This window comes from Pan paniscus, chromosome 6, assembly GCF_029289425.2.
Source record: "Pan paniscus chromosome 6, NHGRI_mPanPan1-v2.0_pri, whole genome shotgun sequence".
In the NCBI taxonomy this organism is placed as follows: Eukaryota; Metazoa; Chordata; class Mammalia; order Primates; family Hominidae; genus Pan; species Pan paniscus.
The window spans coordinates 23,821,182-23,845,593 of NC_073255.2; the positions used below are offsets into that span (position 1 = coordinate 23,821,182).

The window sequence follows — 24,412 nt, forward strand, 5'->3', positions numbered from 1 at the left end:
TCTTTAGGATATGAAATCTTTGATTATCATTGACAGAAAACTATCAATGTTCACTGTGACATTGACTTGCTGGAGGGAATCTTATGTCTTTCAATTCGTTAAACCATTATACTAAAATTTATCTTTGCTGGGTTGATTTTATAGTTATCTCTAAACTTACTGTCTTCAGCTCCCTGCATGTCTTTCCTTCCCCCAGCTTGTGTCTTTGTTAATCAAGCTGAAGTAGACATGTATCTAGGGATGGCTGAAGTGGGAAGCCCCCAGATTTTCAGAGCACTGCTTCTCATTCCTCCAAACACAGCCATTAAAGGGTCATCACTCACCAGATATCTTTCTAAATGTTCCATAAAGAAATCATCTTTTTTAAAAATGTAGACATATAAAATAGTGACCTAGGGACAGGGATTATATGAAGATAATGCCACCTCTACTGAGAGCTAGGGGTATGAGAAGGGAGATACTATAAATTGTCCCAATGGCAGATATAAATAATCCAGTTATTTTACAATTGTTTCACACTTCACAGTTTATAAATCATGTTTTCTTACATTAACTCATTTCAATTCTCATAACCGTGAGCGCAAGTAAGGGATTATCATTTCTATTTTAAAGATAAAATTGACAATCTAGAGACATTGACTGACTCAAAGTCAAATTTTCGAAAGTAAAACAGCTGGGACTTGAACCCAGAACATCTACCTTGAAATCCAGGATATTTTCCAACTTACTATGCTACTAACACTTCTATGCTGCAAGACACTGGGGAGAATTGAGGCTAGACATGGTGGCGTACCCCTGTAATCCCAGCATTTTGGAAGGCTAAAGCAGGAGGATCTCTTGAGCCCAGGAGTTCAAAACCAGCCTGGGCAACATAGCAAGACCCCATCTATAATTATTTTTTTTTTAATTAGCCTAGCATGGTGGCACATGCCTGTAGTCTCAGCTATTCGGGATACTGAGGCAGGAGAATGGCTTGAGCCCGGGAGGTTGAGGCTGCAGTTAGCTATGAGTGTGCCACTGCACTCCAGCCTGGGCAACAGAGTGAGACCCTGTCTCAAAAATACATAAATAAATAAAAGGAAAGAGAGAGAATTGGTTAATTATGCATATGTGTAGATGGTTCAATAGAAGGTGGGCAGCTATAAGTGGTTTATTCCAAAAAAAAGAAGTCAATATAAAATGATTTCAAAGAGAGGAAAAGGCAGAGAAGCATCTGATGGAAAGCTTTCTATTGTACCTGCAAGTTGCCCTGTTACAACCAAAGAGGCTTAATTTTTGGCAGTGAGTGGGTTGCAGTGTAGACAGCCTACTCACATCCTTTAAGCCTAGGTTGGACATGTGGAGAATTCACAGATCCTCCACCACAGAGACATGTGTATTCCTTACATCTGTGACCTCTGAGACATTTCCCACACATGACTGTCTCTGGAATTCCAGCCACACTGAATCCTGGATTTGGGGGAAAAGATTATCCTGCTGCAGCTTGAGATAGAAATTGGAAAAATGGGTCTCCATTAGAATATCCAGTTTGAGTTCTATAACTGTGTTATTCACATATTCTCAGATGTAAATAAGGCTATATATTTATGTATGAATTAGTTTCAAAACTTAAATGTCTTCCTTAATTTAAAATCTTTCTTCTTTGAATGCTGATCATTTTTGATAGAAAAGACTTTTCTGAAGTATGACTCATTTATCTTGTGTACCACCTCTAAACACTCTCTCACAATCTCCTTATCCCAGACACTCTAGGACAGGGTATAACTTCTTAAGAAGCAACTTTTAAAATAGTCCACACAGACTCTTTTAGAATTTTCTTTTTTGGTAACAATAAATAATGAAGACTTAACGATTATCATTATTTTTAAAAGGATGCTTTAAAAATTTTTGATTACCCTCCTATGGATAAAATCTTTCTTTTAATGTTTTAGATTTGTTATACAAATGCTAAGCTACTACTTTATCTGTCAACACCTTTAGAGATGCATTGAAATCTTGGCTGTTTTTCTTATAAATCTGTAAAATAACATGGCCAAACGTTTCATTTGTTTGCATAAACAGCTCTGGTTTAAACATAGCATTTTTTCCTAATATGAAAGTAATTCATTATAGAATCCTGGCAAGTAGGTAAACATTATGAAGAAGAAAATGAAAACCACCCCTCTATTATTCCGCTACCTAGAGAGAAGCATCATCCAAATATTGTTTCCTTCTGGTAGCAAAGGCATAACTCTGCATTTGTGTGGCAACATGATTTTATGCATGTTAGACAGCAAAGGGACAAATCTAAAGTGTTAAGTAATGTCTCATAGTGTTTATTATTTACAGGTCAATTTTACCTCCTTTATTTTTTAATTTTATAAGGAACATCATTTTGTTCATGGTTTACACCTGAAACCAGAGCTTCACAAAAGCGTATTTAAATCAGCAGTTGCAAAATTAACAAATCGGAGAGCTCAGACACAAACTCAATTCACCCGGCATCTCATATCCCAGTAATCTTCCCATGACAATCCAACTACCTCATGTATTTGGATTCCTCCTACAATTTATTCTTTTGACTAAATTAAAAGTCATTCTAAAAGTTTGCCTTAAAACACCCTCAAAGTGTTACTAAATTAAGGTTAAATCTGAAGTATAAATTTTCAAGCAATTACTTTTGGTTTTGCCTGCGCAGAATACCCTGCAGATGATGCCGAATAAAAACTATTTACACACTACCATAGTGCATTTCTTGTAAAAATATTGGGTCTGTAGCAACAATTTGCTAATCAAATTCAGAATTTAATATTGGGTCTGTAGCAACAATTTGCTAATCAAATTCAGAATTTGATTTGAAATGCCTCCGGCAGGCAGCCAATCCAGTTATGAAAGAACAGAAGCAAAAACCAGAGCCCTAGTGAGTCTCCTCCAGAAGCTAGCTGGGTCCTTTGCTCTCCTTAGCAAACTGTTTCCATAGGAAATCACTGCAATTGCTCCTAAAATAAAATATCATAGTTAATTTTTTCAATAAATTATTGAACTGTACTAGACAAAAAACATGTACATTTTGGAATCTAGAGTTATAAAATATTCTGACATGTTTTAATATAAACAGGAACATTTCCAATGATTGCTTGGATCGAAAATGTTTTTCCCCTTGACATTTGTTTATACTTCCTAGGAAAGAAATTCTATTTATGGATAACTGAATAACACAAATAAACATCAGAGAGAGCTGAAAAATCAGCTTTGATTATGCATGAAAATCTACAATGTCATTGTGTACTCTTACGCCGTATTCTGATTGCCTGTTTATTTTTACAGAACTGCTGGTGAGCCTATGGAAGAGGAGCCAGCCTTGTGAAGTGCCAAGTCCCCCTCTGATATTTCCTGTGTGTGACATCATTGTGTATCCCCCCACCCCAGCACCCTCAGACATGTCTTGTCTGCTGCCTGGGTGGCACAGATTCAATGGAACATAAACACTGGGCACAAAATTCTGAACAGCAGCTTCACTTGTTCTTTGGATGGACTTGAAAGGGCATTAAAGATTCCTTAAACGTAACTGCTGTGATTCTAGAGTTACAGTAAACCACGATTGGAAGAAACTGCTTCCAGCATGCTTTTAATATGCTGGGTGACCCACTCCTAGACACCAAGTTTGAACTAGAAACATTCAGTACAGCACTAGATATTGTTAATTTCAGAAGCTATGACAGCCAGTGAAATTTTGGGCAAAACCTGAGACATAGTCATTCCTGACATTCTGATCAGCTTTTTTTGGGGTAATTTTTTTCCAAACAGTCTTAACTTGTTTACAAGATTTGCTTTTAGCTATGAACGGATCGTAATTCCACCCAGAATGTAATGTTTCTTGTTTGTTTGTTTGTTTTGTTTTGTTAGGGTTTTTTTCTCAACTTTAACACACAGTTCAACTGTTCCTAGTAAAAGTTCAAGATGGAGGAACTAGCATGAGGCTTTTTTCAGTGGAATAAACCACACCGTATCTCGAAGTCCAAATGCCAAAGGAACCTCACACACTGTTTGTAATGGTGCAATATTTTATATCACTTTTTTTTAAACATCCCCAACATCTTTGTGTTCTCACACACAGGCGATTTGCAATGTTGCAATTGTGTTGGAGAATGAAGTCCCCCCACCTCCCAGCCACATACACATCCCTTGTTCTCATGACAGTAGGTCTGAGCAAATGTTCCACCAAGCATTTTCAGTGTCTTTGAAAAGCACGTAACTTTTCAAAGGTGGTCTTAATTTGTTGCGTATCTATCAAGGACTTATTCACTCACCTTTCCTTTTCTGCCCTCTATCAATTTCTTTCTTCTTACCTTTCATCATTCATTCCTTCCTTTAGAAAAACTGAAGATGACCCATAATCTCCTCTTATTACTTGAGGGCCTTGACTATTTATTTTGTTTACTTTGCAGGTTAACACAGTTGTTTTGTCTGATTGCATTTTATTAACTGTGAAGCCGTTGAGACGAATATCACTTAAGCAACGTTGCTAAATTTCTATGTGTTTGAAATGTGTTAATGAAGGCACTGCTTATTTGTATTCACCTTGAATTGACTTAACCTAGAAGCTGTGCCTTCATGTGAAAAAAAACAAAAACAAAAAACAGCCTTTAAACAAGTTTCCTTAGTGTCAAGTTAAAAATAAAGGACATTTATTTCTGAGATAAAAAGTAACTTACTAAATATAAGTAGGTTATCCTCCTACCTCCTAAAATTCGATTTCAACATATAACTCAAACACCTAAACATATTGAGGTAGAATATCTCACAGTATTTAATATCTGACAATGCTTTTGAAAGAGTTGATGTTTCTTTTTATATATTTTTCTAACTCAAAGGATATATTAAAGCCATAAGTGAAGATTGTCATGCTTTTATTCAGAAATCTGAAAGAAACCTTAATTAAAACAAGGTTTTAGGGAAGGCCATGATATGAAAGATATGGAACAATATGGTTTTAGTTAGAGAGGACTCTAACCTGTAAATCAAAGATGAAAGATTTCACTCAAGTAGAATTATATAACTCCCTTTGTTATACAGTCAGACCATATTTTTCATGCATTTGGTTTTTTTAGGATTACCATTTTAATTTTAAAGACTTTTATTACATATACAAAAATGGCTCAATACTTGGTTTAACTTCTTAGAAATTTGAGACACCCTTTGAAATAGGAAATCTGAAATGGAATGTAACTTAGTATTAGGTAAAAATTGCTTTCATTGCATAAGGGCAAATTCAGTCTAGATTCATAGTAGTAATCAATTTTTTATAAATTTTATTTTCATGATATTTTCATGAGAAATTCATACCAATCATATTTGCTAGCTTATGTTATTTTGCAGTGATTGCTTGAGGATATTTACTTAAAAAAATAGTAGAGCCAAAGGCTTAACAAAAGACTCTCCCCCATTTTAAAAAGGAAACTCATGTTTTAATTAGAAAAATAATTGTGTAGTTTTAAAATCAACTTCATAATTATAAATCTGTCATTACTTTTTAGTCCTCCCAGATATTTTTTAGATGTTGAATAAGAAAATATAAAACAGTGTAATGCAAACATACTAATTTACTAAAGTTTCCTACAACAGTTTAGCCACATGTTTATGCCAAGCCATTAATCTGATAAAGCCAAATCACTAGGACATCTCCATGGTTATTTAGATTTAAAACTTGACACATTAATGAGTTAATCACACATACTCCCATATGACACCATACCCAATTGGTTGCACTTAGAGTCTTTAAGATACCTGGAGAAGCAAATGAACTGTGGAGAGGATTATTCACAGCTGAATGTATTTGTAAGAACAGAATGCCATTGCTTTTTGATTATACCATTAGAAGATGGAGCATAGCCCTGAGGGACAGAATGGAGGCTTTCAGAAAATATCAACACTTCTTTTGAAATAGACCAGCACTTTTTGAAAGGGTAGTTTCACTTGGTATAGTTTTTCTTCACTTACACGTTTAAATTTTATTGCTCACAATTGTTCTGAATGAGAGGCTAGAAGAGTATTATCAATTTTGCATCTCTTTGTGATCCTTTGAAGGAAAATCACATACGCTCTCTCACGGTCTCACGATATCTCATACAGGGTGAATAAAAATGATTTTTGATAAATCTACTAGTAAATAATACTAGGAATATAATAAGCTGTCAAACGTAGGTATAAAAAGAAGGCTTAAAAATTAATTTTCCCAATTGTGTAATTTGGGGCTGTATATTAAACTAAAAAACACAGACAGTTTTATTAAATAGTAACCAAAATGGACTCAAATAAAACCAGAGGCTATGTTACCATTGCTTAGTAAATGGAAAGAACATTTTGAGATGAACTATCTTTAAATATTGTAACAAGTTTATAACATCAATAGTGGAGAGAGAAGTCAGCTTTGCAGAAAATAGAGATATTTATGAAAAAACTACTACAAATCACATTTCCATTACCAATCCTGGGGATGGAAATATTGCCTTCAGTTTTTACTCCAACCCTACACGACACTCTCACTAACCTTTCACTGAAACATCATGGCCTTGAAAGCAGGGATCCCCTCCCACAAAGGCTTCAGAAATTACAGGACTGGTCTCTCTTAATAGTTTAGTCGTGCTTTATTTCCAAAGGTCAATTATAAAGCCTCGTGGATTTACTGGGTTTCTTTACAGACTCCATATGGAAGTAAAATAGAATGATCATTTGGAAAGTCTCCTGGGAAAAAATTCCTCTTCCATCAGCATTTTAAAACTTTTTTATTTTTGAGTCGGAGTTTTGCTCTTGGTGCCCAGGCTGGAGTGCAATGGCGCAATCTCGGCTCACTGCAACCTCCGCCTCCTGGGTTCAAGCAATTCTCCTGCCGAGTAGCTGGGCATGCGCCACCACGTCTGGCTAATTTTTGTATTTTTAGTAGAGACGGGGTTTCTCCATGTTGGTCAGGCTGGTCTCAAACTCCCGACCTCAGGTGATCCGCCCGCCTCAGCCTCCCAAAGTGCTGAAATTACAGGTGTGAGCCACTGCACCCGGCCAAATTTATTGTTTTAATCCCAGCATTTATGTTTAGAAGAATTAATTTAAATATTTCTTACTATTTCTCTGTCGAATGTTTACTCTCAACTTATCTCAATGAAAGAAATATTAAAAGTCTTATGGCCCCAAAAGAAACAAGCCAAACTTTACTGTCTTAAAAGTGATTCATTCTGAGCTTGAAACGACTCTGTCAGTGTTTGACATTGTCATTTCTAGTGGCATGTATCTTAATATTCTTTTCCTGCTTCAGGAATGAAATCACTTGTCCTGCTGACAAAATAAGGGGAAAACAAGATAGAAGTAAAAAACAACACACCTGTTGAACTATTTTCATAAAGATGGCGTTTTCACTTTCAAAAGAAATGAAAACCAGATGGTCTCTGCTAAGAAGTGAAGGCATTTTGTTGTCTTCAGAACTGATCAACATGGGTCATGATCATCATTAAATTTCTTGTTTCCAAAGGCCACTATTATAGTACAGTCTCCAGCAGGATTTTGTACCATGTGCTGCCTTTGGAATAAAGTATTATAATGTATCTTGTCACCTTCATCAACAGCACCATTAAATATGTAAGTTCCTATGTGTGGCTTCTTTTTCTGGGCATATTTGCATCAAAAATCACAGTCCTTGCCTCCTTGCTTGCTTTTACTCCATGAAATGCTTCATGAAGCAGAGCATGATTGTCAAGTGGCCAGAGGATGACATTTGTAAGTGAACATGGTATACTCACACATGCTATACTCATACTACATAACTTAGTTTCTCCAAATCAACTGCAGTCCATTTTATCTATGATATTCCTGGCTTCGTATAATGGTTTTGTAAAATACATTAAATACAATTAAGTCTGTTATTACTATGCTGGAAATAACTAGGTCAGACAATTAAACCTTAGACTTTTGATTGGGGCTGTTTGGACTTGATCCAATGATAAGGTAATAAAGTTGTTGCAATTTCTCAAACCATCTTAATTCTCAAACTGAAACATTTAGCAAATACATGGTGAATCTGGTGTAAACTTACAATCTAACAAATAATTTTCTTTCAACTCTTTTTCTGCCTAACAATCTATACCAAATTGCCCATATCTAAGCAATCAAAAGTTTCTGAAATCTCTGTTTCCTTAGTAGAAATGACCTTGACAACTTATTTTCTGAGATACCACTAGGCCTACTGTCTTTCATGCCATTTTATATAAACATTTTGATAGATACTCTGTCTGTCTTTTGTTTTTTATCTCTTCTCTTTTCAAGAGTCACTTGACTTTTTCAAATATTCTTAAAAGATAGATTTAGTTATTGTATTTTGGTCTACAATTTTGGACTTGGCAGTTTGTTTTACTAATGCAGAATTATTCTTTTTGTTTCAAACATAGTTTGCCATCATCTGGCTACTACCTAATCATGTTGTACTAGTTATTGTGTAAAGAAAATTGTACATACATTTCCTTGTCCTTTGGAAGATGTCTGAGTCAAACCCACAAGCATGAACTCTCACCTGAAGGAAAACTGGAAAAGGAGAAACTTTAAATCAGTATGTTTTGAAAGGAAGAGATTTCCAGACTTTTTAAAGAAAATTGGAATCGTTTTATTTTTTTGTTTGGGCCTTAGGCACAATAGAAGCAAATGTTGCAATATCAAATATAATAGGGAGAGTTCAGTGTTTCCTGGGACATTGTGGTCATGTCCTTAATCCTTCATTGTGATGCCCCTTCTTGGAGTTGGCATTTTGTGACAATTCATAGAGATCTTGCAGCAATATTTGGCTATTGGTTTTATTAACTTAAAATTCAACAGAAATGGAGTAATTAAAAAAAAAACAAAAAACAGAGAAGAATTGCAAAATCTGAAGTGGAATGGCACTTCCTTGGGCATGTAAGGGTTGTTTTTAGATAAAACTCCCGACTTGTTCTTCCTACACTTTAATAGTCTCAAATTCTTTCTGGGGAAGCAACGTCAGTGTCTACCTCCACAATAACTATGATATAGGAAATTGTCCTTTCAGTGGTTTCTAGGTATAACAAACAAGCCGTTAAAAATGAGTGACCATTTTGTAGGTTACAGCCTCCGCAATCTGTGTCGTTTGAAAGCAAATATCCTGATATTTTTAAATAAGGTAGGCAGGGCAGGCAGGAAACCAATATTTAGTACTTTTGTGATTAAACATTCTAGACCAGGCTGGTTGATATGTATGCCAATAGTCTAGAATTTTTGGCTTAGTGTAAAATAAAAATGTCTTTTCTATTGTGGTCTGATATCTGTTTCTGTAATAAGATCAGTTTGTTGTCCTCTGTGCACCAGTGGTTTTGCCCTTAATTTTTTTTGGCTAGCATCACCAAGATCTGTCATCCAGAGCTGCTGAGAAAGATACATGTTGCCAAACTTTTCTTAAAATTGTGCTGCCAGTGGTATTTTCCCAGATGTGAAAAATAATAATCTAATAAAGGATTAATATCTAATAACAATACCATTGTTGAACATGCTCATGCAATGTCCACCTTCTTCTGATTCCTTTTTTGTATTTGAAAATGCAATGGTGTGTTCCAAATTATTGTTGGTGTTGTTAATGTCATGACTCTCCTTTGAAGAGAATAAAATATCCCCTTTTGTTTTGTGTTTTCTACTGAATTAGATTTTCCTCTAGTCCTATGTGAATAAAAAGCTATTTGAAATAAAAGTGTTCTTATTTTTGTATGTCCTTGGTGCCTACCATTAGACTCTGGATAGCAGATATTTGACGAATATTTGTTGGATAAATACAATATTATGAAATATGAATTACCACAAAATGTACTATTCCATTTTCAAAAAAAAAGATTTACTTGTGAGTAAATCTCCCTTAAAATAATGTGAAAATTCACAAAAGAAGAAGTAAATTAAAACACAGTTGCTATTTGATTGTAGCTTGATGGTTAGAATAAAGAACAATAATAACTACCACTGATTAAGTACCTTCCATGTGCCCGTCACTCTGCTGAACACTGTACCTGAATGATATTTAACCATCACACGAACCCTGCCTCATAGGTGTTATTAGTCTCATTTAGAGATGAGAACATCAAGCACTGAAAAGGTTAACGCACTGTTACAGTGACAGACGGGATTTGACCCTTATCTACATGTATCTATCTCTGAAGTCTATCCTCTCCAAATGTATATATGACACATCAAAGATGGCATACTAAAGATATTCTTTGACTAAAACACTATGATTAACCTTCAGAACAGACTGTATGCTCAGTCTTTGCTAAGTTTTATTAAGTTACTTAAATGGATCTGGTAATTGTGGCTAGATTTGTACAGTAAGTACAAGTTTAAAAATGGTTGTTTCTATTCCTATATCAACAACTTTCTCTAATCTAGGCAAGAACCCTAAGATATCTTTAGAGCACATACTCCAAGAACTGTTTAAATATTCCAAGACCAATACTTATTTTTGTATTTTATAACCCCCTGCAATGTTTAACATTCTAAAATATAACTGTTTCTAATGGACAATGGTTTGGGTTCCTTCTGGGAAAAGATAGTAATATTTTGTCTAACAGAAGGTAAATGAGATGGAGTGGGTGGGTAGACTGAGTTTCAATGGTAAACACCTTTGATTTAATCAGATTTGTCAAATGGCAAATGTTACTTTGTGGTTCTTTGTTTCATTTAAGTTTCCATGGTAAAAAGCGAACAGTTGAAAAAGTGGAGCCTATGTTTAAAAATTAAGAATGAATGTCATATTGTTATTTTAAAAGAGTAGTTTGTAGTTGAAAAAGGAAGCCTAAAGAATATCTTTCACTACTTAACACTTTTGTGGTGCTTTAGGGTTATTGAACCCAAAATATTTCCAAATATTGTAATTACCCCTCAAATTTGTAATATCAATAGGCTATACAAATTCCTATGGTCTTCCAGGTTGACCATAAATAGATAATTCCCCACATGTCCTAATAATTACTTTGGAAAAGACTGACAGCTGTTCTTTCAAATGTCCTACGAAAAACAAAGTAAGATTCAGGAAAATAGATGAAAAGATGAATGAATTCCTTCTGTAATCTTTAAAAAAAAACTGGAGAAATAAGAGGATTTTTTAAAAGATTGCATTCACCTTAGATCAAATCAAATTTAAAGGTCTTAGTGTATCTAGAAAAGGTATTAACTCCATAATGAAAGCTTATACATTTAAAATATAATATAATCCCATATATATTTTTTCCTAAAAAATATTTTTTTCCAAAAAAGTAAGGTTTAAAAACTTAAGATGTGATAAAGTGAATCAATTTAATGGTATACTAAAATAAATCTTTTAATAAATTATGTATTTATGAAGATTTATTCTTAACCAAATGTGAAGACTTTACATCCATGTAAAATGAGGTTGTTTCTTTTAAGAATGTGTATTTTTAGTGCACAATTTTTATTTTTTCTCCTTTGTTAATCAGGTTTTGTTTTGGTTGTCTTATTTATTCTAAAAATAAAAATATTAATAGCTATTTACCACTTACCCTGTGCTCTTATTTAAATCTCACAACAAACCCATGAGAGGGGTAATTTAATGATGAGTAAATTACAATATAAATACCAGAACAAAGCTCATCTTATTTACTGCTAACCAACTAGTGCATACAATGTAATCAACATTCACTGACGGCCTACAATATGTCACAAGTATTCAGTACTTGTTCTCAGAATAGCATGAAAAATATCAAGAAAATTGGCAATACATATAAAGGAAATGAAAATTTCATTAAATCTCCATCTGATATAACTACAAAAGAAATATTACCACAAAATAGGTTTGGCTTTAGAATTGTGTGACACTAAGACTTTCTAAAAAATATGACTTCTCTTTTTTCTTCATAGAATTATAATATAGACGCAGAGATACAATAGATTTAAGAAATATGTGTGGTCTAAATTACATATAATTATATTCATGGAAAGATTTGGGCACAGCCCTATCAAGAAAGTAGATATGATAAGAGTATTTGTTCAAGTCCCTTTCATCCCTAAGGTCTACCAGATCAACATTCAATTTAAAAGCATGTAATGTTAAGATGTATAAAGACAGGAGATTAATTTTGTAGAAATCCTTAAAAAAAAAAAACCTTAGAAATTGCTTTCTAAATTCCAGTCATTTGCTTTTCTCCCATTATTTTGTTTTAAAAAAATTAGTTGATTATAATTTCTGGAGAGACACGTCCCCAACAGTCAAATTCGTTAATAACCATTTTGGCTTTACTCCATTGCCCCTTAATAAAGCATAATTTCCAAACTCTTTTACTTTTCAAAGCACTGATCTTAATAAGCAGTTTTTTTAATTCTTTCATCAGACCCCAAATCCTGACAGACTGTAACACCCTCAATCAGGCAGATTGTACTTAGAGGTGGTCTCTGGGCCATTAATGCTGTGCTACCATTTTGAAGTTTTAGTTTTCCTATTTTAAAATCCAGCCTGTATTTAACCAGATACATTCTGAATTCTTTTTCATGGTTACATAGAGTGCCCTTTCTCCCACTAGACTATTAAATTTAGCTCAGAAGTCCCAAACAACCAAAAACACTGCTTTGCAATTAGTACATATTTATAAAGGATGGCTACAGGCTATAAAGTAGTCATTTCTTGTCACCACTTCTTTTAATCTCAATGGAAAGTGGATGGAAAAGTATATGGTGCCCCATATAATAATCTGTGTTAAAAAATCAGTGTCCTTGGTGTTGAGATGAAACCAAGTCAGACGTTTACAACTTTAAGAAACAATTTTGGCCAGGCACAGTGGCTTGCACCTGTAATCCCAGCACTTTGGGAGGCCAAGGTGGGTGGATCACCAGGTCAGGAGTTCGAGAACAGCCTGACCAATATGGAGAAACCCTATCTTTACTAAAAATACAAAAAATTAGCCGGGCGTGGTGGTGCATGCCTGTAATCCCAGCTCCTTGGGAGGCTGAGGCAGGAGAATTGCTTGAAACCGGGAGGCAGAGGTTGCAGTGAGCCAAGATCATGCCATTGCACTCCAGCCTGGGCAACAAGAGTGAAACTCCATCTCTAAACCTAGGCATTACCATTCAGGACATAGGCATGGGCAAGGACTTCATGTCTAAACCACCAAAAGCAATGGCAACAAAAGCCAAAACTGACAAATGGGATCTAATTAAACTAAAGAGCTTCTGCACAGCAAAAGAAGCTACCATCAGAGTGAACAGGCAATCTACAAAATGGGAGAAAATTTTCACAACCTACTCATCTGACAAAGGGCTAATATCCAGAATCTACAATGAACTCAGACAAATTTACAAGAAAAAAACAAACAACCCCATCAAAAAGTGGGTGAAGGATATGAACAGACACTTCTCAAAAGAAGACATTTATGCAGCCAAAACACACATGAAAAAATGCTCATCATCACTGGCCATCAGAGAAATGCAAATCAAAACCACAATGAGATACCATCTCACATCAGTTAGACTGGCGATCATTAAAAAGTCAGGAAACAACAGGTGCTGGAGAGGATGTGGAGAAATAGGAACACTTTTACACTGTTGGTGGGACTGTAAACTAGTTCAACCATTGTGGAAGTCAGTGTGGCGATTCCTCAGGGATCTAGAACTAGAAATACCATTTGACCAAGCCATCCCATTACTGGGTATATACCCAAAGGACTATAAATCATGCTGCTATAAAGGCACGTGCACACGTATGTTTACTGCGGCACTATTCACAATAGCAAAGACTTGGAACCAACTCAAATGTCCAACAATGACAGACTGGATTAAGAAAATGTGGCACATATACACCATGGAATACTATGCAGCCATAAAAAATGATGGGTTCATGTCCTTTGTAGGGACATGGATGAAATTGGAAATCATCATTCTCAGTAAACTATCGCAAGAACAAAAAACCAAACACCGCATGTTGTCACTCATAGATGGGAATTGAACAATGAGAACACATGGACACAGGAAGGGGAACATCACACTCTGGGGCCTGTTGTGGGGTGGGGGAAGGGGGGGGGATAGCATTAGGAGATATACCTAATGCTAAATGATGAGTTAATGGGTGCAGCACACCAGCATGACACATGTATACATATGTAACTAACCTGCACATTGTGCACATGTACCCTAAAACTTAAAGTATAATAATAATAATAAAAAGAAACTCCATCTCAAAAAAAAGAAACAATTTTAAAAGCAGATAAATGTACAAATCTTGTTTATACTCTTAACAATATTCAAGTTTAGTAGATGTATTACCAGAGTATTTCCAGAAAAGAGAATGAAGGCCTGGGAATCCAGACTTTTAGTTTCCAGCCCTATTTCTGCAACAACCCTGCTTGTGACATTTGGCAAGTTCATTACCTTCTCATAGCCTTCATTTCTTTATTATTTCCTATTTAATGATTTGAAAGTTATACATCCAACTTTTATTATTTAAAAATATACATTATATGTCTATTATTTTACTCAAACTAGTCATATGCAGAATTGACTTAAAAGTCATTTCTCTTAACTACACGTCTACTCTCCACTTGCAGAAAACAAGAACCAAAAACTGTATTGAGTCCTACATATTCTATTTTATCCTACATATCATTATTGCCTAGCATTTAGTTTCACTTTATTTTTAAACCTTGATTTTACTTAGAGCAATTATTGATACATGTGTATGACTATTTATATAAATCCAGTTATAATACAAAGGTTGTCAATAATTATTGCTAATATCTTTGCTCAATAATTTTGGTTACGCCTCACACTTCATTTCTTTCTTCTTTCAGGATGGGAGTGATTAACTTTCTTCTAGCTTGCCTGTCTGAGATGAATTAATTTTTTATTTTTTGGCCTCATTCTTGAATGATCGTGGCTGGGTATAGAATTCTACATCGCCAATTATCTTTTTCTCAGCACTGTGATAACATCATTTTATTGTATTCTTGCCTCTACTTTCACTGCCAAGGTGTCTGTAATTGCTTAGTAATTGTTCCTTTGAAAATAATCTTTTTTCTTTCGGCATTTTAAGATCCTCTCTGTGAGCAAGTGTGATTGTGTGTGTGTGTATGTGTGTGTAAGCTGCAAGGGACTGACTGTGTTTCCTAAATGTAAAAATTCCATTATTTCCTGTATTCTGGAAAATTCTAAGTTATCTATGATTGATAATAGCTCCCCTAGTCTTCTATTCCATTTTTTCCTAATTCTTGTTAGATAGAACTCTTGTTAGATATATACTGATAAGCCTTATTCTATACTTTATGTCATTCAACTTGTCTTTTACATTTTCCACTGCATTGTTTCTTTATGCTGTCTTTGAATAATTTCCTCTAAAACTGCAGATCTAATTTTATGCATTTTTATACTATAAATTTTAACTTTCAAAAACATTATTCATTTTTAAAGACGTACTTAATTTTTAAATATTCCACTATTCTAGTCTTATTTCTTTATTGCTTAGATTTCTTACTTTATATTTTAATAATTTTCTACACATTTAGTTTATAGTCTCTATCAGAGTTCTCTGTGATCTCATACTTAAGTACTTGCTTACATTAATTTGGTTACTCCTGTAAAACTATTTTATCATGAGCTAATTTTTGGTAGGGCTTTTATCTGTGAGAATTACATGTTATCTGGATTGAAGACATATCCCTCTCAGGTAGTTTTTTATTTCCTTCTGACAGGCATTTCAGTAGTTTTACTACCTAGGACCCCTTTAATGCTTATTATTACTATTTTGCTTATGGATTATTTGGCCATATGACTAATATAAATTTAAATTTAAAAATCTATGTCCAGGCTTAACAATCTCAGAAGAAACTTTTTATACCCACCCAGTCTGCACAAAGAAACAACCAACTTCCTCATCATTCTGTCATCGGTGGGAAGACATTTTTTCATTCTACTCTCCCACCTGGGAGCAGCCTTTCAAGGTTCCTGATCAATTGTGAATGCCTGTGATAGGATGAGCTTCTCATTTTCAATTATCTGTCTCAAGAAGTCCAAGAGTTCATCTTCTGTCTTTATGCAGGTATTAAAACATAAACCCTTGGGTTACTTATACTGGCAACTTATACTCCACAACCCCATCCCAAGCCAATGACACCATCAGCTCTCCCACGTGCCACTTTCTTTTTCAGTGCCTTCTTCCTTCCTGGTATTTCTAGCACTGAATTTAGCTATGCATTTAAAAGAATATTCCACTCAGCATCTCTTGAACCTTATGGCAGGGGTGTTGCAGTTTATCTGGTCTTTCACATTGATGAGAATTGGAAGTGGCCTCAGTCTCCAGCCATGAAAGGACATCTCTAGGGTTCTCTTTAGCTCTGTTATTTTGCGAATTCTTCATATGTATAAAATTGACACTTTAGCTTCTGAAACTGCTAGTCATTCCATTACTTGAAAGAGCTCCTCATTGTGGATAATGGGCAGCCAGTGCCTTAACAGTTTTTGACAAACTGAAAATGATTAAAAAGTTTGCAGGCTGCTTCCGGAGAGAAATTACAAATTAGAAACACACAGATCATCTGCAGAGATTTGATGTTTAATGCACCCACTGAAAACTGTCTCTGACAATGGGTGCTGGTAGTCCTTTCTTTGGTGGTATGTGTTTAATCTTACTGTTGGCATCAAATAAAAAGAGAAGGGAATAGTAGTGAGTGCCACTTGTCTGAACCTTAGAAATGAGGTTCATTTTCTTCACTGTCAAAACATGACAGCAAAACAGATACTCGTTACATGTTGAAGAGTGAAAGATTTGAGCTAATGCTTGGCAGGAACATACATAGCTGAGGTTTCATTTCTTTGTACATACTGTGGCCGTGTTAAAGTTCAGTCTTCACATTCCTTTCTGGTGAAAAAGAGATTTAATGAACATGCTACATGTTTCTTTTAGCTGCTAAATGACATGCATCTTCTCCTTATGAATACTTTTTTTGAGTATCTTGGAAATATTGTGTGTGGCTCTCTTTCTGACTAAAAAGTACTCATTGAGAAGGATGAGGAGCCATTACTGTGGGACAAAAACACTTTCCCGCAAAAAAGAATGTACAAGCACACAAAAAAGATGTGGGATTTTTATGAATCATATCCTGTAATTTTTCACTTTTTTTCCAGCTACCTCCTTCTCAGAACAGAATCCAAGAAAACCAAAGAAAACTATTTGTGCTGTGTGCAAAAATTTTGCCAAATTGAATTACATAATTCATCTAGCAGATTTGATGAGTTCCTGGATGCAATTTGCAAATTTGCATTTTGGGCAGAAGAAAATAATGCATTTGTTATATATGAAAAAACACAGTGTTTGTTATGAAACCATATTTTGTAATTGCTCAGGAATGTCTCTGTATATATGTATAGTGTGTGTACTTAGGCATGAAACTTGGCTATTTATCATGTATACTTCAGAATATTTTACAGTGCACATAGTGAACTATGGAATCATATTAATGAATTTCTAGAAACTAAGCATTTTATACAAATACAAATTATGATATTGAAATATTAAATATGTTAAGTAAATATTTGGCCAACTTTTTTTTTTTTTGAGATGGAGTCTTGCTCTGTCGCCAGGCTGGAGTGCAGTGGCACAATCTCAGCTCACTGCAACCTCTGCCTCCCGGGTTCAAGCAGTTCTCTGCCTCAGCCTCCCAAGTAGCTGGGATTACAGGTGCACGCTACCATACCTGGCTAATTTTTTTCTATTTTTAGTAAAGATGGGGTTTCACCATCTTGGCCAGGCTGCTCTTGAACTCTTGACCTCTTGAACTCCACCTCGGCCTCCCAAAGTGCTGGGATTACAGGCATGAGCCACCACGTCCGGCCTTGGCCAACTTTCAAAACTCCTAGGTAAAGGAAATATTCTAACATTGATGCAGCACACCTGGATTCATGGTATAGTACCCACCATTTATTAAAGTAAACATTCTAAATTATAAAGGAAAGTACCATCAGCAAGATGGTGGAATAGGGTGCCCCAGGATCTTGTTCCCTTACAGAAATACCAGGTTAACAATGAAATGCTGATAAAAATAACTTTATGCACACTCTGGAAACTAGTTAAAGATCTACATTAACCAAGTAAATACCCAATAAAGAAAAAGCCATATTCAAATGGTAGGAAATTTCAAGTTTTTTTCATCCATCTTTGCCTCACTCTTTGCACTGGGATCAGGAGGAAGCACCCTATCTTAATCTACTTGGCCGCTGTAACAAAATTTCATAAATTGGGTGACATAAGCAACTGACATTTATTTATCACAGTACTGGAGGCAGGAAAATCAGAGAATAAGTTTCCAGCATGGGCAGGTTAGGGTGAGGGCCATCTTCCTGGATTGCAAATATCTGCCTTCTTGCTGTATCCTCACATGGTGGAGACAGGAAGCTATGGCATTTCTTTCTCTTCTTATAGGGGCACTAATCACATCATGGGGGCTCTGATCTGATGACCAGATCTAAACCTAATTATCTACCAAATGCCCTAACTCCTAATACTATGACATCGAGGGTTAAGGCTTCAAGGTATGAATTGAAGAGGGACAAACATTCGGTCTACGGTATGGCACAATTTCTGGTTCTCTACCTCAGGCCAGAAACAGCAGAGTAAATTGTTGGCAAAGTAGTTCGGTCCTGTCTGTGGGTTGCTCAGGGACTGGTATCTGTCTCACGGCACAGACAGGAAATGGTAGCATAGTTTAGATCTGAGGCTAGAAGCCGTGGATGATAGTGATGGACAATGACATGTGAAAACTGCAGGAAGACTACACACTTGTACCCACCCGGGGCAAATGATTGATTATGGGCAAAGGAATATAATAGAGCATCTAAGGCCCCAAGAAGAAGCTGGAGTTAAGACTCTTTGGGAAATTAAGACACTTAAAAGCAGCCAGGAGAATTCAGGGGAAAAAATTTTTAAAAGCACACATATAGACCCAAACAAATGCATGCTGCCAAAGACCTGATTAGACTTCCTTGGGCTAACCTCAAGGTTCAGGGTCCTGTTAATCAGAAAAAGACTTCCATGCCAATTTTAAAGACTGGGGAAAGCGGCTATTTGATGAAATGTCCAATAGTCAACAAAAACTCACAAGTCATACAAAGAAACAGGGAAATATAGCCGGTGTAAAGGAACAAAATCGATCTCCAGAAACAGTCTCCAAAGAAACATGCATCAGGGTTCCTAGACAAAGACTTTAAGACATCTGTCTTAAATATGCTTAAAAGGCTAAAAGAAATAGAGACAAACAAATAAATGAAACAGGGACAAGGACTAAAGAAAATCGGTAAAACAAATTGGGTGGATTTTTTGGCTATTTAAGTGTTTTGTTTGATATTTTACACGCAATTTAAGATTTAGACAATATTGGAATCATAGAGTATGATTTTCATTTAAAGGTCATTTAGTTAAGGGTCTCTCTTTTCATTCCTATTCTTTAGGTGACCCAGCTAAAAGTTTTGCTACATTAAAGACTTCATATAAATTCATATGATTTAAAGCATTTTCAGCAATAAATCTGCATGCTAGATAAGAAATGAAAGGGATCAAAGAGGAAATAAGTGATGCAAGGCTGCTAGGTAGAAATAAAATAATGTTCTTTTTTTAAAATTTTACATCATTATCAGATTATTTATTTATTTTTAAATTTTCATTTTAAAATCAGGGGTACATATGCAGGTTTATTACATGGGTATATTGTGTAATTCTGAGGTTTGGAGTATGAATGATTCCATCACTCAGGTATTAAGCATAGTGCCGAATAATTAGTGTTCCAACCTTCTCTCCTTTCCCTCTCTCCCTTACTATAGTCCACAGTTTCTATTGTTGCCATCTTTATGTCCATAAGTACCCAATGTTTAGCTCCCACTTAAAAGTGAAAACATGGCTGGGCACAGTGGCTCATGCCTGTAATCCCAGTACTTTGGGAGGCCGAGGCGGGCGGATCACTTGAGGTCAGGAGTTCAAGACTAGCCTGGCCAACATGGTGAAACCCTGTCTCTACTAAAAGTACAAAAATTAGCTGGCCATGGTGGCAGGAGCCTGTAATCCCAGCTACTCGGGAGGCTGAGGTAGAAGAATCACTTGAACCCAGGAGGCGGAGGTTGCAGTGAGCTGAGATTGTGCCATTGCACTCCAGCCTGGGGGTGAAGGGTGAGACTTCGTCTCAAAAAAAAAAAAAAAAAGTGAAAACATATGGTATCTGATTTTCTGTTCCTCATCCAACTGACTTAGGATAATGACCTCCAGCTGCATCCACATTGATGCAAACGATATATTTTTACTTTTTGTATGTCTGCATAGTATTCCCTGGTGTATCTGTACCACATTTTCTTTATCCAATCCACCTTGATGGGCACCCAGATTGATTCCACGTCTTTGTTATTGTATAATAAATAGTGCTGCGATGAATATGCGAGTCCTTGTGTCTATCAGTAGAATGACTCGTTTTCTTTTGGATATATACCTAATAATAGGATGGCAGGGTTGAATGGTAACTTTGTTTATTAAGTTATCTAGAACCTAAAGTTCTTTTATTAACAGAAATCTCTGAGCTGCTTTCCACAGTGGCTGAAATAATTTACATTCCCACCTACAGTATATAAGTATTCTCATCTCTGCAGCCTCACTAAGCAGCTCTTGCTTTTTTTGACTTTTTAATAATAGCCATTCTGACTGGTAGGAGATGGTATCTCATCGTAGTTATGATTTGCATTTAACTGATAACTAGTGATGTGGAACATTTTTTTCATGTTTGTTGGCCACATGTATGTCTTCTTTTGAGAAGTGTTTGTTCATATCTTTGGCCTATTTTTAAAAATGGGATCACTTGTTTTTTGCTTGTTCAGCTGCTTTAGTTTCTGTAGATTCTGGATGTTAGACCTTTGTTGGATTTACAGTTTGTGAATATTTTCTCCCATTCTGTAGGTTGTCTGTTTACTCTATTGATAGTTTCTTTTGCTGTGTAAAGGCTCTTCAGTTTAATTAGGTCCCACTTGTCAATTTTTGTTTTTGTTGCAATTGCTTTTTATGGATAATTTTTTTCCCAAGGTCTATGTTCAGAATGATGTTTCTTAGGCTTTCTTCTAGGATTCTTATAGTTTGAGGTCTTACATTTAAATCTTTAATCCATCTTGAATTAGTTATTGTATATGGTGACAAAGGTAGGGGTCTAGTTTCATTCTTCTGCATATGGTTAGTCAGCTATCCCAGCACCATTTATTGAATAGGAAGTTCTTTCCCCATTGCTTATTTTTGTTGACTTTGTGGAAGATCAGATGGCTGTAGGAGTGAAGCTTTATTTCTGGGTTCTCTGTTATGTTTCACTGGTCTATGTGTCTGTTTTGTACCAGTACCATGCTGTTTTGGTTACTGTGGCCTTATGGTATAGTTCGAAGTCAGGTAATGTGATGCCTCTGACTTGGTTCTTTTTGCTTAGGATTGCTTGGACAATTCCAGTTCTTTTATGGTTCCATTTGAATTTTAGAATATTTTTTCTACTTCTATGAAAAAAGTCCTTGGTATTTTGATAGGAATACTGCACTGAATTTGTAGAGTACATTGAGCAGTATGGCCATTTTAATTATATTGATTCTTCCAACCCATGGGCATGTAATGTTTTTCTATTTGTTAGTGTCATCTGTGATTTCTTTCAGCAATGTTTTGTGATTCTCGTTGCAGAGATCTTTCATCTTCTTGGTTAGATGTATTCCTAGGTATTTTATTTTATTTTCTTGTGGCTATTGTAAATGAGATTGCATTCTTGATTTGGTTCCCATCTTGAATGCTACTAATATTGGTACATTTAATTTGTATCCTGAAACACTGCTGAAGTAGTTTATCCTCTCTAGAAGTTTTTGACACAGTCCTTAGGGTTTTCTAGGTATGGAAACATATAATCAGTAAAGAGAGATAGTTCGACTTACCATCTTCTTATCTGGATCTTTTTAATTTCTTTAATTTATTATTTGGATAACTTTAACTTCTTTCTCTTGCTTGTTTTCTTTTGTTTTCATTTTATCCAACTTGCCAATCTGTACATTTTAAATGGGGGTGTTTAAATCCTTTAGAGTCAAGGTTAACATTGATAGGTGAGGTTTTGATCCTATATTGAAGTTGTTAGATGGTTGCTTTGTAGTTTCTATTATGTGGTTGCTTTATAGGGTCTTTGGTCTATGTACTTCAGTGTATTTTTTTAGTAGCAGATAGATATAGCAGATATAGTTCTTAAATTTTATTAACACTCTTAAGGATCTCTTATAAGCCTGGTCTATTGGTAGCCAATTCCCTTAATGTTTGCTAATTCAGAAAAGATTTTATTTCTCCTTCACTTCTGAAGCTTAGTTTAGCAGAATATGAAGTTCTAGGTTGAAATTTTTTTAATGCTGAAAATAGGCCCCAGTCTCTCCTGGCTTGTAAGGTTTTTTTTGCTGAGAAGTCTGCTGTTAACTTGATGAGGTCTCCTTTATTTGTGGTCAGAGCTTTTTCTCTAGCTGCCCTTGATATTTTTCTTTAGTGTTGACCTTGGACAGCCTGGTGGTGATATGCTTGCTGATGTTCATTTTGTATAGGCTCTTGTAGATGTTCTCCGGATTTCTTATATCTCGAAACATATCTCTCTAGCAAGATTAGAAAAAGAATTTAAATTATTCCCTCAAATATGGTTTCTAGGTTATTAACTTTTTCTGCTTTTCTCTCAGGAATGCCAATAATTCATAAGTTTGGTCACTTTACAAAATCCCATGTTTCTCAAAGATGCTGTTAATTTTTTAAATTCTTTTTTCTTTATTTTTGTCTGACTGCATTATTTTGAAAGACCGGTCTTCAAGCTCCGAAATTCTCTTTTTGCTTTGTCCAGTCTATTGATAAACGTTTCAATTCTATTTTAAAATTTCTTAAGTGAGTTTTTCAATTCCAGAAGCTCTGATTGATGTATTTTTAAGATGCTTATCTCTTCCTTCATTTCCTGGATTGCTTTAGATGCTTCTTTGTGTTGATTTTCAATCTCGTCTTGAATTTCACTGAGCCTCCTTGAAACCTGTACTTTGAATTCTTTTTCTGTCATTTCTGAGTTTCCATTTTGGTTACGGACCATTGCTGGAGAGATAGTGTGATCCTTTGGTTATATCACTACATTCAGATTTTTTAATGGTGCCAGAAATCCTGCGTTGGTTCCCTCTCATCTGGAGACGCTGGCACTTGTAATGTTTGTATTACTTTCATGTGGGTAGTAGTTTTTCTTCTGTCTTTCCCTATAATAATTTTTTTGCTTTCTCCTTCTCCCCCTCCCTAAGAGGTAAATGACTGATTTTGTATGCACCCAGATTAAAAGTGGCATCCTGCTCTCAGTCCCCAATCTGGGAAAATGTCTGCAGTTTTTCCCATTGTATTTCTCTTACAGCATCTCCAAGCCTCTTCCCAACTTAACTCTAGGACTTGGGAGAAACATAGTGGTTTCCCTTGGCCCTATTTTCTCAGTTATTCAGTGGAAAGATGAATCACAAAGGGAAGCTCTCTGCTGCTCTCATGTCCCAGGGCTTCTCTCATCTTTATCAGCTAGATGCCATCACATGCAGTTTTGCTAGTGTGCTATTCACCAGGGTCTGGGTGTCTCTCACAATTCCAGCTGAGTCATGTTTTCCTTCTTGAATTGAAGTTCACGGAGTTGATCTTTATGTGCTATCTTGCTATTTTTAAGTGGCAGTGGTATGCCAAAAGCCTCTAATCCATCATTGTGGCAGGGAAAAGAAAAAAAATTTTGAACAAAATGAGGATGCCAACAAAATATAGAATTTATTGTAATAAATCAAACACAAATTCTGGAGCTGAAAAATACCACATCAAAATAAAAGTTTACTAGACAATTTCAACAAAAAACTTGAATGGACAGAGAAAATGACCAACATACTTGAAGGTAGGCCATTGCAAATTATTAAGTCTAAAGTGCAAAAAGAAAAAACAATGAAAAGTGAACAGAGCTGAAAGGACTTACAGGATACCACCAAGTGGGTCAACATGTACATTATGGGAGTCATAGAAGTGAAAGATGTAGAGAAAGGGCAAAATCAGTTAATTTAAGAAATGTTAGCTGAAAATCTTCCAAATTTGAGGAAAGGCGTGGATATACAAACTCACGAAGCTCCATATACTCCAAGTAGAATGAAGGCAAAGAGACTGACACTGAGACACATTATAATCAAGCCGTAGAAAAAGACAAAGAGGAAATCTCGAAAGCATCAAGAGAAAAGCAGTACCCCCTCATGTACAAGAGATTCTCAGTAAGACTCAGCAGACTTTTGGCAGAAACATTGCAAGCCAGAAGATAGTGGAATGACATATTTTAAATGCTGAAAAAAAAAAAACCCATAACTTTTTAAAGAGAATTCTATGTCTGGCAAA

At 35.5% G+C, this 24,412-nt stretch overlaps 1 protein-coding gene across 14 annotated transcripts in view; it reads left to right on the forward strand.

Annotated features, from left to right (window-relative positions):
• HDAC9 (histone deacetylase 9) overlaps window positions 1–9,715 on the forward strand; it is a 911,762-nt gene extending 902,047 nt beyond the window's left edge. For all 14 annotated transcript variants that reach the window (XM_034963758.4, XM_034963753.3, XM_055115739.2 and 11 more), the window contains one exon: window positions 3,307–9,715. In XM_034963758.4, the coding sequence (XP_034819649.1) occupies window positions 3,307–3,346 (40 nt within the window). In that variant the 3' untranslated portion in view covers window positions 3,347–9,715. The remainder of the gene's footprint in view (window positions 1–3,306) is intronic.
• Window positions 9,716–24,412: the final 14,697 nt, after the last annotated feature.